The sequence below is a fragment of the Mustela lutreola genome, chromosome 1, assembly GCF_030435805.1.
Source record: "Mustela lutreola isolate mMusLut2 chromosome 1, mMusLut2.pri, whole genome shotgun sequence".
Classification (NCBI taxonomy): domain Eukaryota; kingdom Metazoa; phylum Chordata; class Mammalia; order Carnivora; family Mustelidae; genus Mustela; species Mustela lutreola.
This window is the reverse complement of record NC_081290.1, coordinates 107,874,465-107,889,452: the sequence shown is the minus strand read 5'-3', so window position 1 is coordinate 107,889,452 and position 14,988 is coordinate 107,874,465. Positions and strand designations below refer to the sequence as shown.

General features: G+C 37.2%; 1 protein-coding gene across 5 annotated transcripts in view; it reads right to left on the bottom strand.

Moving 5' to 3' along the window:
• Positions 1-14,988, bottom strand: part of EMCN (endomucin) — a 140,211-nt gene that overhangs the window by 99,995 nt on the left and 25,228 nt on the right. For all 5 annotated transcript variants that reach the window (XR_009353030.1, XR_009353032.1, XM_059172238.1 and 2 more), the window contains one exon: positions 1,744-1,863. Coding sequence is in view for 3 of the 5 variants with exons in the window: in XM_059172238.1 (XP_059028221.1) it covers positions 1,744-1,863 (120 nt within the window). In the remaining 2 variants the exon portion in view is untranslated. The remainder of the gene's footprint in view (positions 1-1,743; positions 1,864-14,988) is intronic.

Here is a 14,988-nt window from a genome sequence, read left to right as displayed (position 1 = left end):
GTAGGTAGAGAGTTTCCCTTCCAAGCTGGGCAGGTAAGATGAATTCCCAGTATCAGAAATGACAATTCTGCCTGAATTCCTTCTCTGAAGCTCCCGTCTTTCCCTTCCATGGTCACATAACATAACAGTTAGGGTCTGTGTTAATTTGACATTGTTAGTCACCACAGGTCACTATGGTCAGGGCTAGTAATCATCTCACTGAGAAAGCATAAGTTCCAAGGATTAATGTATAAATTGCATAACTTCAACCCTTTGAGTCAGTATGCAATATCAGTACCTACCTTCTCTTTATTGGTCCTTTTGGGGTGATTTTTTTATTACAAAAGTAACATGCTTTTACCAAATTAATGCAATTTTATGTCAAGAACACCACTGGCAACTCACAGAGAGAGTGAAAGAAAGAGAGAGACAGAGAGAGGAGAGCAGCAAATGCTTATACTTGGTGAAAGTATGAGCGTGCCTCTCTGCTTAAACCCGGAAAACATAGGGTTGAAACAATTTTTAAAAATAAAGGGCAGACAATCTCCCTTTGCTATCCTGCCTGCTTGTTCCCTTACAGTGCATTCAGTAAACTTCTATCTCATACAATACAATACAATATAATAAAGAAAAGAAAATATACAGTGCAGGAATTCGCTGGAGGCTCCATGGTCCTTCACTGTTTTTTGACTGTGTCATTTGAAATTTCCCCTGGTTGGTGATATTGGTCCTACCACATTCTGGGAACAAAATCCCCTGTGTGGCCCTTTTTGTGTAAAGCTTTCTCCAGTTTGGTACAGGAATTCTAGGAGAACTGGTTTGGTTTCATCTTAGAATTGCACATTTCAGAAATAACAGACTATATGCATCAGACCCTTTTTCTTCGAGGATCACCACCCCAGTTAAGTCTCATGAACCAGCCCTCATTGGTCCTCAACATTTTATTTGAACTTGGTCTTAGAATGAAAATTAAACGGGGAGGAAGTGGAGAGGAGAGGAAGAGAGCAGAGGAATTCCAGCTATCTCCTCGTTAGGGTATATGATTTTCAGGTCTTCTTGTGACGTCGGCATCCAGAGTTCCTGCCCATAAGCGATAAATAGGCGATTCTATATTTCTCTCTCCATTGATTACAGAACCTGAATGATATGCCTCATTTTATGTGTGTTGCAGGATGGACAAGGCGGTATGCATTGGATTGATAACCTCTTGGGTTTTTAATTAAATGACCTCAATGGCTCATTTTACTTTTCATGAATGGTAAAAATACCTAGAACCATAAAACATGATGAGGTTGCAACTCAGTTCAGTAACAATAATGATGACATTGCTACGGAACCTTACAAATTAGTTCTAATATTAGCCCAATATAACAAATAAGATCCTTGTGTTATTAATATGGTTTCACCCTGTTAATGGTGATATTTAAGTGGACAATTGGAATATTTAGAACATATTTTTATAACTAAGGAAATAGGGTTTTTTTTTTAATTCTCTAAAAATTAACTTTGTGTATGTAACATTCACAATAGGATTATTCTCAAACAGGAGATGATCCAGAGGGATATCATCAAAGAAGCCTACTGTGATCTCAGGGTTCTGTATTCAAACCAAAATAACACATAAATTTCAAAATAGTGAAATAGAACAGACCTTCATAACAATAGATGTAAGATCTCAAATTATTTTTCAGTGATTAGATTATATAGATGCTACTAATTTTATCTGCTAAGGTTAGAGTAAATTTCACTAAGAGTTAATCCTACCTATAGACATTTCACTCGTTGATCCCATAACAGTGTTCATTGTGGTGGTTGTTGGTACAGATGCAGTTGCCGAAGGAGTCGTTGCTGATGGTAATCCTTGAGGGACTATACTTCCAACATCTGCAAAAGGGAAACTGTGTTAAAGTAGCTGCTTTAAAGTTTGCATTTATTTTGTCAAATACAGACTAGTACATTTAAGCAAAGCCAACTGTAGTGTACTCCTGCTAAGACAGTAAGTAAGGCATGGATTTGAAATTAATTTTCTAATTGTAATGAATTGAGCCTTCATTTTGCTATTTATTCACGAACTCTATCTGCTTCTCACCAACAGCATGAATTTTCAAGATAGCCGTCAGGAACAGTCCATAGCTCTGAAACAAAATTATAGCTGACAAAACTAGTGAGAAATACAAGTACAAATTTGAAATTTAACAATATTTTTAAGCCAACCTAACAAACATTGTCAGATGAAATAATTAAATGGACGTTCTCTGGACTGTGGATGTTTTACTAAATATTTTTATAGCACATTAAAATTATTAAGCAGTAAAATTTCAGTATTAGTACATCTCTTTCTGATATTAAAAAAAAGGATTTCTCCCTCCTTTCTCTTTTTACATATATGCCAAAGGAAGACAAAAAGTCTTGTTTTTTAATTTTTTAAAGAAATTCAATTAATTTTAAAGAAATTCAACATAGCAACATGCCTAAATTTTTGGCAATGGAACCACCATAAATATGCATTTTCAAATAATTTAGTTCTCTAAATTTTAACAATCAAAGGCACCAAAATGAAGGTGGCAAAACAAAACTTTGTTTTGCTGTTATATGTTTATTTTTGATAATACTTCTTTGACAATAGAAAGTAATAATAACTCTTAAAACTCATCTTAAAATATTCTTGTTTTTTCAAAGTGAAGTATATAGAACATAATTCTCAATGATTTATGGAAATATTTGTTTTATATAATATTACTGAATTTATTAGCTTTTATAGAATCCTTTTAATTCTGTGTTTGTTGGTCCTGTCTCTATATACTCACTGTTGTATCGAAGATCAGAAAATAACAAACAAACGTGTACGAAGGACTTGGACAATCTATTCATGCCCATGGAAGGCATTGTGTTCATGTTGTTACTTCGTCCATAGAGAATATATGTAGTATAGCACATTAGTTAAGAGGATGGACTTTGAGCGACAAAGACTTGTGTCTTGATCCCAGTCAAACTGGATATGTCGTTAGAGTAAATACATGTCATTAGTATAACTTTTCAAATTTAAAATTTTATCCAAAATTTTCCTGTTTGAATATGGAAAAAATATTCTTGCACATCGGGGAAAAGCAATATTTCAGATGTGAGGAGACAGAGCACACTTCCTGTTTCATTTTATAGACTTGTGGTGCTTGGACGTGCTAGCACTTAGCACTGACTTTGTTTATAGGCAATATAGGGAAATGGGTTGATGTATTCAACACATATGGATGTGTTCAGCACATCCAGGAATCACAGAGTGCCTTTTCACAGGCTTTACAGAGATCAAGTAGAAAGCTTTTTCCACCTCTGGATACACTTCACACCCGTGTTCTCACCACTACTCCCTGACTCCCCCAACAGGGAGAAGGAACACAGCAAGCATGCATGATGTTATCTTTTCTGTATTAGTTATTTTTTTCCCGCTATTCTTTTCATCGCAGAGTTTGTGATGTAACACTGATTTTTCAGTTTAAACTGAAGTTGAAGAAGGTTATTCCAAGAAGCACACACCACTTTGGAAAAATCACCTATAAATAACTGAAATGATCCCTATCTGCTGACTTGTTATAAAGTAACAACTTCAATTTCTGGGTATAATTAATACCTTCAAAGCCTTTTTTTCTTATTTCTTTCTTCCCTTCGTCTCTTCCGCCCTTCCTTTTTTCCTTTTCTCTTCCACAAACACTTACTGGGCAACTAATGTGAAAGGCATGATTAGATCTAGTGAAAGACTATATCATACTACATGGTGTCACCTGTGAGTATCTCTCAGTCTGGTAAGGAACACAATGCCTATACACAATAAATAACAAAGTTATTCTGTGTGGGGCAGGTGGATCACTGTTTTTCAAACTGCAGTTTATGGTACAAGTAAAGAGTAATTAAGATCTAGTTAGTAGACTGCAGTCAGAACTTTGGCCAAATGAAAGAGAAAAGAAACATTAGAGGGATACTGCAAATAATGAGGGTAAGTATTGTTTCATGAAGTTCACATGCACGTGGATGTGTATATGTGTACTTGAGTAAAACCCGTGTCCACGCAAAATATGTTTCCTATTGTGATTTGGCTAAAAATTTTACTGGATAAAAAAAATTGGGCAAGAGTTTTCAAGATAAAGGATGACTACCCTGCTGGCATGAACAAGGACTCCTTTCTGAAGAGTGGACTTAGGAGCTAGAATTTGAAGAGTAAGTAGCATGTCCACTTGCCTAGAGGAAGAGGCATAGTCAAAGGTCTGGAGGAGAAGTGAGAGGTAATTGAGAGAATTGAGAACAGTTGTGTTTGGCTGGATTGCTCTAAACTATGAAAGTACATAGAAGGCCTTGTCTGCCACAATACTGGAGGCTAGATCATAAAGGACCTTGAACACCAAACCAGGGACTTGGGGCTCTCCACTGGAGAGCTCTGGAGAGTGACCAAATAGAAATTCTAATGTAGGAAAAATGATGGGGAAGCAGGTGCAGCGGAGAATGAGAAGACACCAGCTGAACTGAGCAGCTAATCCCCATTTTTATGTTTACTGATGTCTCTGACCTCTTGAAGTCATCACATGAGATCAGTGAGTTCACATCTATAAACTGATTTGTGGCCAAATACAAGTAGGCACATTTTTAATAAAAAAAAAAATTTTAGGGGTGCCCGGGTGTTTCAGTTGTTAAGCATCTGCCTTAGTATCAGGTCATGATCCCAGGCTTCTGGGACTGAGCCCTGCATCAGGCTCCTGCTCAGCGGGAATGGGGAGGAACAGAGGAAAAGAGAGAAACAGATTCCCCAGGGAGCAGGGAGAGCAGTGCAGGGCTCAGTCTTAGGACCCTGAGATCATGACATGAGCCAAAGGCAGACGGTTAATCAACTGAGCCACCCAGGTGAAGCAGGCACATTTTTAATGGTTGGTGAGGTAAGATTGAGATGTACTGCAAGGCTTGTCCTCACCAGACTGCTACATTTGGTCACTGATTTCCCTGAGTAAAATCTTAATCTAGTAGTGCTCATTAATGTCTCCATTAATAGTTCTTCAGATTGTCCATCAGAGAGAATGCCCTCCTTCGGCAAGGACTGACAAACCACCCCTGAAAATACTGAGTGTCAGTGTGTGCCAGGTCCATGAAAACATTTTCTGTGAATTAGCTCCTTTAATTCTAAGAAGAAACCATGATGCCCATACTCATATCATTCATCATTGTACAGATGAAGACAATGGGGCTCTAAAAAGAAAAAAGCAACTTGCCCGCATTATGCAGTGGGAAGTAACACAGCTGAAATTTTAATCCAGGCCCCTTGGAATCCAGAGAAGATACTCTTAACCACCACAGATTTTGCTATGGGAAGTTGGTTCCATGTAAAGCCACATCCTGCTGCTCTGCCTGTTCTCTGCCTTTGACGGGGTATGATATTAAAGGGGTAGAAGTGACTAGATACACTGATGTTTTGCCCTCATGTACCTAGGATGAGGAAACAGACAAAATACCTCACTGTTTTTTTTTCTTGAAACATACTATCATTTTGTCATATACATTTACATATATACACATATAAAATGTGTCCATCCATAAACATCTGTAAAATGTTTAGACTTAAATCTCTGAAGGCAATTTCCAATCTATTACAGCTATCTATGAAAAATAAAAATAAGAGATTTACTCAGTTGGGAAATTTGAGAAATAGAAACATTCTCTTACTCTACAGTGGGAAAGGATTATTCTAACTACTGCTGTTGAAGGTTTTATCGACTGTGATGCACGTAATCATCGGTTATGTTTTTACAGCATTTTCTCTAAATTTCTTTCAGGTTTGATTTGATCTCTTAATAAACTATTGAGGAAAATGGCTTATTTTGAAATATTTTCTCATTACAAGACATAATGAGGTAGCATTTCACTTTCCTTTATCTCCAAGGTAATTAGAGATAAATTTAACAAGGAGACCTGTGTTTCACATCTTTGTTTATGCCCAGCCAGATAGTGCTGCTCTTATCATGTTGTAAGAGAAACAGATGGCATTTTGTCCTGATTCCACCCTATACTCAGACACCAGCTGAGAGAGCACAAGAGATACTATGACACTTAGTTTTTTATGCTCGAAAGGATGAAGCAAGATTGGGATTTTTTAAAAAAAAATATTTTAATTACAGAAATCATGAGAAATTTGAAAATTCAGCATATGGCTGAAAAAACCAACTATCATATTTTTTCCTCTTTTCAAATGATTAGGTCATCTACTCCAATCTTCTTGAGATGCTTCGTAATTACATTTCTAAGTAACTCCCAAATGGTCTCTAGAAGTTAGAGTTTCATCCATCCTCATAATGAGAAGCTAGCTCTCCAATTATCTTTTCCCCTACTAAGTCTACATTTAAAGTCCCCTGGAAAACCACTACTAGAGAGAATAGGTCTTGGTTTCTCTAGATCAACACGAATACTGAATGACAGTAACTTAGAATTATAAAACTTGAGACCTAAAAAGAACTGTAAAAAAATTCCCCTGTAACAGAATCCCAACATTTTATAGCTTAGAGAATGTATGAGTTTAAGTTAGTTTCAAAAGATCATAATACAAATTACTAAAAAAGGTGCTAAAATTCCTAAATGAATACTCTGTATTATGTAATATAGAAAAATCTTTTTTTTCCCCCCAATTCTATTTGGGCATGTGGAATACACTTCTGACAGAAACAATGCTTATAGTTCCCTTTGAACTATAGGAATAAATATTTACTTTGTGAGTTTTAAACATAAACAAAATCTTAGAAGAAATTTTAAGCTCTTTAAGGAAATAAAGGAGTGATTTCTTTAGAAATATATAGAGTATATAGAAAATGTTAATTACTGAATGATCTTATAAACCTTAAAGTACCATTAGTAGGTAATAATTTCATAACCTAGATTAACTAATCTGTGGAATTAAAGACAAAGTAAATAATTTTGCATTTAAATATCTTGTATTTTAAATTTTATTTTTTTCAGTGTTCCAAAATTCATTTTTTATGCACCACACCAGTGCTCCATGCAATATGTGCCCTCCATAATACTCACCACCAGGATCACCCCTCTACCTATCCCAAAACCCTCAGTTTGTTTCTCAGAGTCCACAGTCTCTCATGGTTTGACTACCCCTCCGATTTCCCCCAAGTCACTTCTCTTCTCCATCTCTCAATGTCTTCCATGTTATTCCTTATGTTCCAAAAGTAAGTGAAACCATATGGTACTTGACTCTCTCTGTTTGACTTATTTAACTCACCATAATCTCTTCCAGTCCCATCTGTGTTGATATAAATGTTGAGTATTCATCCTTTCTGATGGAGGCATAACACTCCATTGAATATACGGACCATATCTTCTTTATCCATTCATCTATTGAAGGACATCTTGGTTCTTTCCACAGTTTGGTGACTGTGGCCATTGCTGCTATGAACATTGGGGTACAGATGGCCCTTCTTTTCACTACATCTGTATCTTTGGAGTAAATACCCAGTAGTGCAATTGCAGGGTCATAAGGTAGATCTATTTTTAATTTCTTGAGGAATCTCCACACTGTTTTCCAAAATGGCTACACCAACTTGCATTCCCACCAACAGTGTAAGAGGGTTCCCCTTTCTCCACATCCTCTCCAACACTTGTTGTTTACTGTCTTGTTAATTTTGGCCATTCTAACTGGTGTAAGGTGGTATCTCCATGCGGTTTTGATTTGAATCTCCCTGATGGCTAGTGATGATGAACATTTTTTCATGTGTCTGTTAGCCATTTGTATGTCTTCTTTGGAGAAGTGTCTGTTCATGTCTTCCGCACATTTTTTTTTTTTTTTTGATGTGATTATCTGTTTTGTGTGTGCTGAGTTTGAGGAGTTCTTTATAGACCTCTGATATCAGCCTTTTGTCTGTACTGTCATTTGAAAATATCTTCTCCCATTCCGTGTATTGCCTCTTTGTTTTGTTGACTGTTGCCTTTGCTGTGCAGATGCTTTTGATCTTGATTCATTTTCACTTTTGTTTCCTTTGCCTTTGGAGACATATCTTGAAAAAAGTTGCGTGGCCAATGTCAAAGAGGTTACTGCCTATGTTCTCCTCTAGGATTTTGATAGATTCTTGCCTCATATTAAGGTCTTTTATCCATTTCAGGTTTATCTTTGTGTATGGTGTAAAACTCACAAAGTAAATATTTATTCCTATAGTTCAAAGGGAAACTTAAGCATTGTTTCTGTCAGAAGTGTATTCCACGTGCCCAAATAGAATTGGGGGAAAAAAAGATTTTTCTATATTACATAATACAGAGTATTCATTTAGGAATTTTAGCACCTTTTTTAGTAATTTGTATTATGATCTTTTGAAACTAACTTAAACTCATACATTCTCTAAGCTATAAAATGTTGGGATTCTGTTACAGTGGGATTTTTTTACAGTTCTTTTTGGGTCTCAAGTTTTATAATAATATAAAAATAAAATATATTTATATTGAATATAATGAAAGAGAGAAACACATAAATAAATATAATACAGTACTACTTGCTATATTCCCATCAAAACAGCACCTTCACGAAAGACAAGACACTAACTCCAACTCCTTTTGATTATCAGTATCTCATCAGCGAGCCTTCTTTTCTATCAGAGCAAAATTCACTTTGGTTTATTGCCAACCAAATTAACAGTTAATTTTTTATCAATTAAAATAAAATAACAATTATTATGTGATGATGTGTCTTTGATGATTTCTTCTTTGCACTGTCCTGGAATTTCATAATATCTTATGTTAAAATGCATAAGTGGCTCACTAACCAATGCACTGTTTACCTCAATAAACATTTATTAAGCTTCTTTTCTTTTTAATATTTTATTCATTTATTTATTAAAGAGAGAGCCAGTGAGAGAGCACAAGCAGGAGGAGTGGCTGTCTGACAAAGAGGGAGAAGATGGCTCCCTACTGAGAAGGGAATCTGACAAGGGGCTTGATCCCAGCACCGTGGGATCATGACCTGAGCTGAAACCAGATGCTTCACTGACTGAACCACCCAAGTACCCCAAGCACTTATTTCATTAGAAGCTAAGCAAAAATAGAAAACCATATTTTTCCCAGAGGAACTTAAAGTTTATGTTGATACTCAAGCTATGCATATGTGAAACAACCATAAGATTATGCTAATGGAGCATATAAATTGGTGCTCATTAATACTAGGCATAGCTGGTTCTGTATGATGTTAAGTGAAGTCAAAGTAAGGTGATGAGTCAGGAATAATCAGAGTTACTTTCTTGGGGGAAGAGATTTCAATAGTAATCAGATAATTAGACACATCAAGGAAAAAAAATTTTCATGGAAGAAAAGAAAGAAAAGATATTCAAAAAGAAGAAAGTCAACAGTGCTAAGTAAAACAGAGGCCATACAACATGAGGCCTTGAAAAGGGACATTCTTTTGGGAGAGGAAAATTGGAAAATCCCATTTTCAATAAAAACGTGCCCTCCATAATACCCACCACCAGGCTCACCTGCCCATGCCCCCCCCCCCCCATATCCTCAGTTTGTTTCTCAGAGTCCACATTCTCTAATGGTTTTTCTCCCCTTCTGATTTCCCCCAACTCACTGCTCTTTTCCATTTCCCAATGGAGATGCTAGAGATAGAGGCAGATCTTGAAAGAAATTTAAATTGAAAGTACATTTTCTTTTCTTTTTTTTAAAAAGATTTTATTTATTTATTTGACAGACCGAGATCACAAGCAGGCAGAGAGGCAGGCAGAGAGAGAGAGGAGGAAGCAGGCTCCCCGTCGAGCAGAGAGCCGGATTTGGGGCTCTATCCCAGGACCCCAGGATCATGATCTGAGCCAAAGGCAGAGGTTTTAACCCACTGAGCCACCCAGGCACCCCTGGAAGTATATTTTCAATTAAGACTCACAAAAAACTGTGGTGAACACCCAAGTGTTGAAAATGCTTACATTTCCTAGGTGGAATGAATTAGGGAGATAAGGAAGAAGAAAATCTCATCTCTCACAGTGAGGAAAATATTCAGATAAGAGGGAGAATGCTGTGCCCGAAAGAGGAATCTCCTCAGGTTGCCAGCCATCTGTGAGGTGGGGAGGGAGAGCCAAGCCTGGCAGGCTCCAAGCGGATGGACAGGTGTCTCAGCCACCTGGCCCCTTGGGGACAACAGGAAGGCAGCATCACATTGGTGAGTTTCTTAAACAGAAAACAACAATATCTACAAAATGGACCTGAGAACTCAAGATATTTTGGCTCACGAATGGATGGAAGTGCACAAGGCGAATTTCCTTTACTCACCCAGATGTCAGGCTGGAAACGACAGGGCAGTACAGTTATTTGCCTTCACAAAAATAACTGTGATATTTTAAAAAAAATCATCCATAATAATGAGATATTTTTGATTGTGGACTCCATTATAAGCGAACTTTGGGTTTTAAGAGTTTCAACTTCTTGAGGCATAAAAAGAAAAAGGTTGTATTTAATATTTATAGGGGTGGGAATAGGAGGGAAAAGGAACAACCTAGCCATACTCTCAGACTTTTAGACAGTCGTCACACCATCCCTCTCTGGGCTGTAAACTCGGGCCAGAGAGGAATTGTGGTTTCGAAGCTAAAAAAAAAAAAAAAACTTCTTCCAAGAAAACAAGATGCTTAGGCTTCACGCATTCTTATAGGCACCAGCAGACTTCACAAGCAAGTCTCCTGGGCCCATCTCATGACTTCAGCAAGAGGATGAAATTGGGGGGGGGGGGCTTCAGTCCCAGGAGGAACAGCACTGTCCTGTCCCTTTGCTGGGCTCCAGAGAAGGGCAGTGATAATAAAGGAGAACATTCTCTGTTCTCTCTCTAATGGCACCTCCAACTTTCTTCTGAATGTAGAATGTAGTCACTTGAGATCTTGGGTCTTAAGTATAAGCTCTCCTGACGGTTTTTTTCTCAGAAGGGAAGGTCTCACTAGACACTGTTGACCAGTAGATCATGTTCATTTAGAATTTTAACTTATACCCATGAAATGACATGACCAGGAGATGGAAGCAAGACCCAAACCTGGCAATTCTGACATTAACTGACCGTGTAATGTGGTGTGAATCACTCTACCTCTCTGCGTCTCTGTTTCCTCTCTATAAAAAGTATCTGTTGAACAACTTCACTTCAACAATAAAATTGTATTTCCTCTAAGATGAAGTTGCTATGTAAATTATCCATTATGGCAAATCATTTAGTGCAAGTTGCATTTCTATATACCTATGGAAACTTGTACTTTAGCAGTCATACACAATGGCTTTATGGAGTCATCAACTTGCTACCAGGGAGAAATCTGAGCCCAAAAGGGAATTCTGTATTTCAAGAGGCAACAGTGACTACATTCATTTGCAGTCCAATAATGTTACCTGGACTAAATGTAGTCCCCTGTAGGGTGTTGGTCTATCCAGAACTAGAGGGAAATGTGAAAGACAAACTTTGAAATAGGCGTTGGGAATATTTTGTTTCGGAATTTTCTTTTCTTTTCTCTTTTTTTTTTTTTAAAGATTTTTTTTATTTATCAGAGAGAGAGAAGGAGAGAGAGTGAGCACAGGCAGACAGAATGGCAGGTAGAGGCAGAGGGAGAAGCAGGCTCCCCGCCGAGCAAGGAGCCTGATGTGGGACTTGATCCCAGGATGCTGGGATCATGACCCGAGCTGGAGGCAGCTGCTTAACCAACTGAGCCACCCAGGCGTCCCCGGATTTTTTTTTTTTTTCAAATAGAAGAGAAAGTGTAAGAAGAAATACTTTGTATAGGTGAATTAATTTCTACATGAATAAATAGAGCCCATAGCAAATAAGGTAGTCAACTCCCTCTCACCAATGTGTGTGTGTGTGTGTGTGTGTGTGAGCACACATGCTCATGTTTATATTTGATTAGTGACAACTGTATTTCCAAAAATTTTTGTCTGCAGCATTACATTTGAAGCCAGAAAATGGTATTTAGCTAAATTTTAGGTATCTTATTAATAACTTCATCTACTTTAATTTTTGTCTTCTCTAAATGTAAAGAAAAACTCTCTGACTGATTTAAAATGTGAAAATGTCTATGCTACCTAAAGCAATCTACACATTTAATGCAATTCCTATCAAAGTACCATCCATCTTTTTCAAAGAAATGGAACAAATAATTCTAAAATTTATATGGAACCAGAAAAGACCTCAAATAGCCAAAGGGATATTGAAAAAGAAAGCCAACGTTGGTGGCATCACAATTCCGGACTTCAAGCTCTATTACAAAGCTGTCATCATCAAGACAGCATGGTACTGGCACAAAAACAGACACATAGATCAATGGAACAGAATAGAGAGCCCAGAAATAGACCCTCAACTCTATGGTCAACTAATCTTCGACAAAGCAGGAAAGAATGTCCAATGGAAAAAAGACAGCCTTTTCAATAAATGGTGCTGGGAAAATTGGACAGCCACATGCAGAAAAATGAAATTGGACCATTTCCTTACACCACACACAAAAATAGACTCAAAATGGATGAAGGACCTCAATGTGAGAAAGGAATCCATCAAAATCCTTGAGGAGAACACGGGCAGCAACCTCTTCGACCTCTGCCGCAGCAACATCTTCCTAGGAACAACGCAAAAGGCAAGGGAAGCAAGGGAAAAAATGAACTACTGGGATTTCATCAAGATCAAAAGCTTTTGCACAGCAAAGGAAACAGTTAACAAAATCAAAAGACAACTGACAGAATGGGAGAAGATATTTGCAAACGACATATCAGATAAAGGACTAGTGTCCAGAATCTATAAAGAACTTAGCAAACTCAACACCCAAAGAACAAATAATCCAATCAAGAAATGGGCAGAAGACATGAACAGACATTTCTGCAAAGAAGACATCCAGATGGCCAACAGACACATGAAAAAGTGCTCCATATCACTTGGCATCAGGGAAATACAAATCAAAACCACAATGAGATATCACCTCACACCAGTCAGAATGGCTAAAATCAACAAGTCAGGAAATGACAGATGCTGGCGAGGATGCGGAGAAAGGGGAACCCTCCTACACTGTTGGTGGGAATGCAAGCTGGTGCAGCCACTCTGGAAAACAGCATGGAGGTTCCTCAAAATGTTGAAAATAGAACTGCCCTATGACCCAGCAATTGCACTATTGGGTATTTACCCTAAAGATACAAATGTAGTGATCCAAAGGGACACATGCACCCGAATGTTTATAGCAGCAATGTCCACAATAGCCAAACTATGGAAAGAACCTAGATGTCCATCAACAGATGAATGGATCAAGAAGATGTGGTATATATACACAATGGAATACTATGCAGCCATCAAAAGAAATGAAATCTTGCCATTTGCAACAACGTGGATGGAACTAGAGCGTATCATGCTTAGCGAAATAAGTCAAGCAGAGAAAGACAACTATCATATGATCTCCCTGATATGAGGAAGTGGTGATGCAACATGGAGGCTTAAATGGGTAGAAGAATAAATGAAACAAGATGGGATTGGGAGGAAGACAAACCATAAGTGACTCTTAATCTCACAAAACAAACTGAGGGTTGCCGGGGGGAGGGGGTTGGGGAGAAGGGGGTGGGATTATGGACATTGGGGAGGGTATGTGATTTGGTGAGTGCTGTGAAGTGTGTAAACCTGGTGATTCACAGACCTGGGGATAAAAATATATGTTTATAAAAAATATATGTTTATAAAAAATAAAAAATTAAAAAAATAATAATAATAAAAAAAATAAAATGTTGTTTAGTTTATTATCAGCTGAGAAACTATACTTTTAGTTATAAAGGGGTAAAATAAAATAATAAAAGAGTTATTTTTCTTTTATGAGAAGTCAATCTTTTCTTGCCCTGAAGAGAGTTGCTTGAAGGTATAAAACAACTTTAAAAATATGCTTTTTGAAGATTTTATTTATTTATTTCAGAGAGAGAGAAGGAGAGAAGGAGAGCAAGTGCAAGCATGAGCCAGGGAGGAGGGGCAGAAGGAGAAGCTGGCTGCCCGCTGAGCAGGGAGCCGGATGGGAGACTCCATCCCAGGACCCTGGGATCATTAACCTGAGCTGAAGGCAGACACTTAGCCAACCAACTAAACCACCCAGGTGCCCTAGGATCAAAAAACAAACAAACACACAAACAAAAATACCCCCCAAAAAAACCAAAACCAAAAACCCTTTCAATGATAGATATCCCAAGGACAAAAACTCATGTAACAGTTACTTTCGATTACATCAGCTGATTTTAACAACAATTTTGTGAAACAGTTAAACAGACACAAGTGTTAACTACACTTTATAGATGAAGAAACTGAGGTCCTGGTAAGTGACTGAGAATTATTAAGATGCAGAGTTAGAAGGTGTTAGAGCCTTCCCTAAACTCAGATGTTCTAATCCTTATTATCTCATCTAATTATCATGTTCTTTCTCTCAATACTGGCTAGAATCCCAGAACTGTAAGCTTACGTTTGCAGTTGTGGTACTGTTATGCCACTACTTTAATGACTTTAGAGTACCTAATTTTTCTCTAATATTGTTGATAATTGTTATCAAAATAATTGTAACTAATGAACATATGTAAAATACTAAAAGTAAAAAAAAAATCAGTACTATTTCATCTGTTTTTGGTTGATCCATAAGTGATTATTAAATAAATCAAATCAAAACAAAATCTCTTAGCTCAAAGCTTGGTCTTATCTTGTCCATGACTACAGCATTAGGGTGAAACAATTTTAATGAAAAATTAAAAAGGAAGAAAGTCAACTTTTATTGTAATAGCAAATCACACAGAAAATTTTTGAACAGCTTTTGAAGCTGTGACTTTTTTAGTCTCTTTTTCACGTTAATTGTTACTTGTCCTGGATTTAGGGTGACGTTATATAAATAAATGTTTATTTTCTTGTTTAGGGGTAAAGTCACCGTATTATTGTAAATATATTATTGTTTGGTCTCACTTAGCAAAAATCACTCATTACCTTAGTCACATCAAAAAACGATTTTATGGATTGAGTCCCGCATCGGGCTC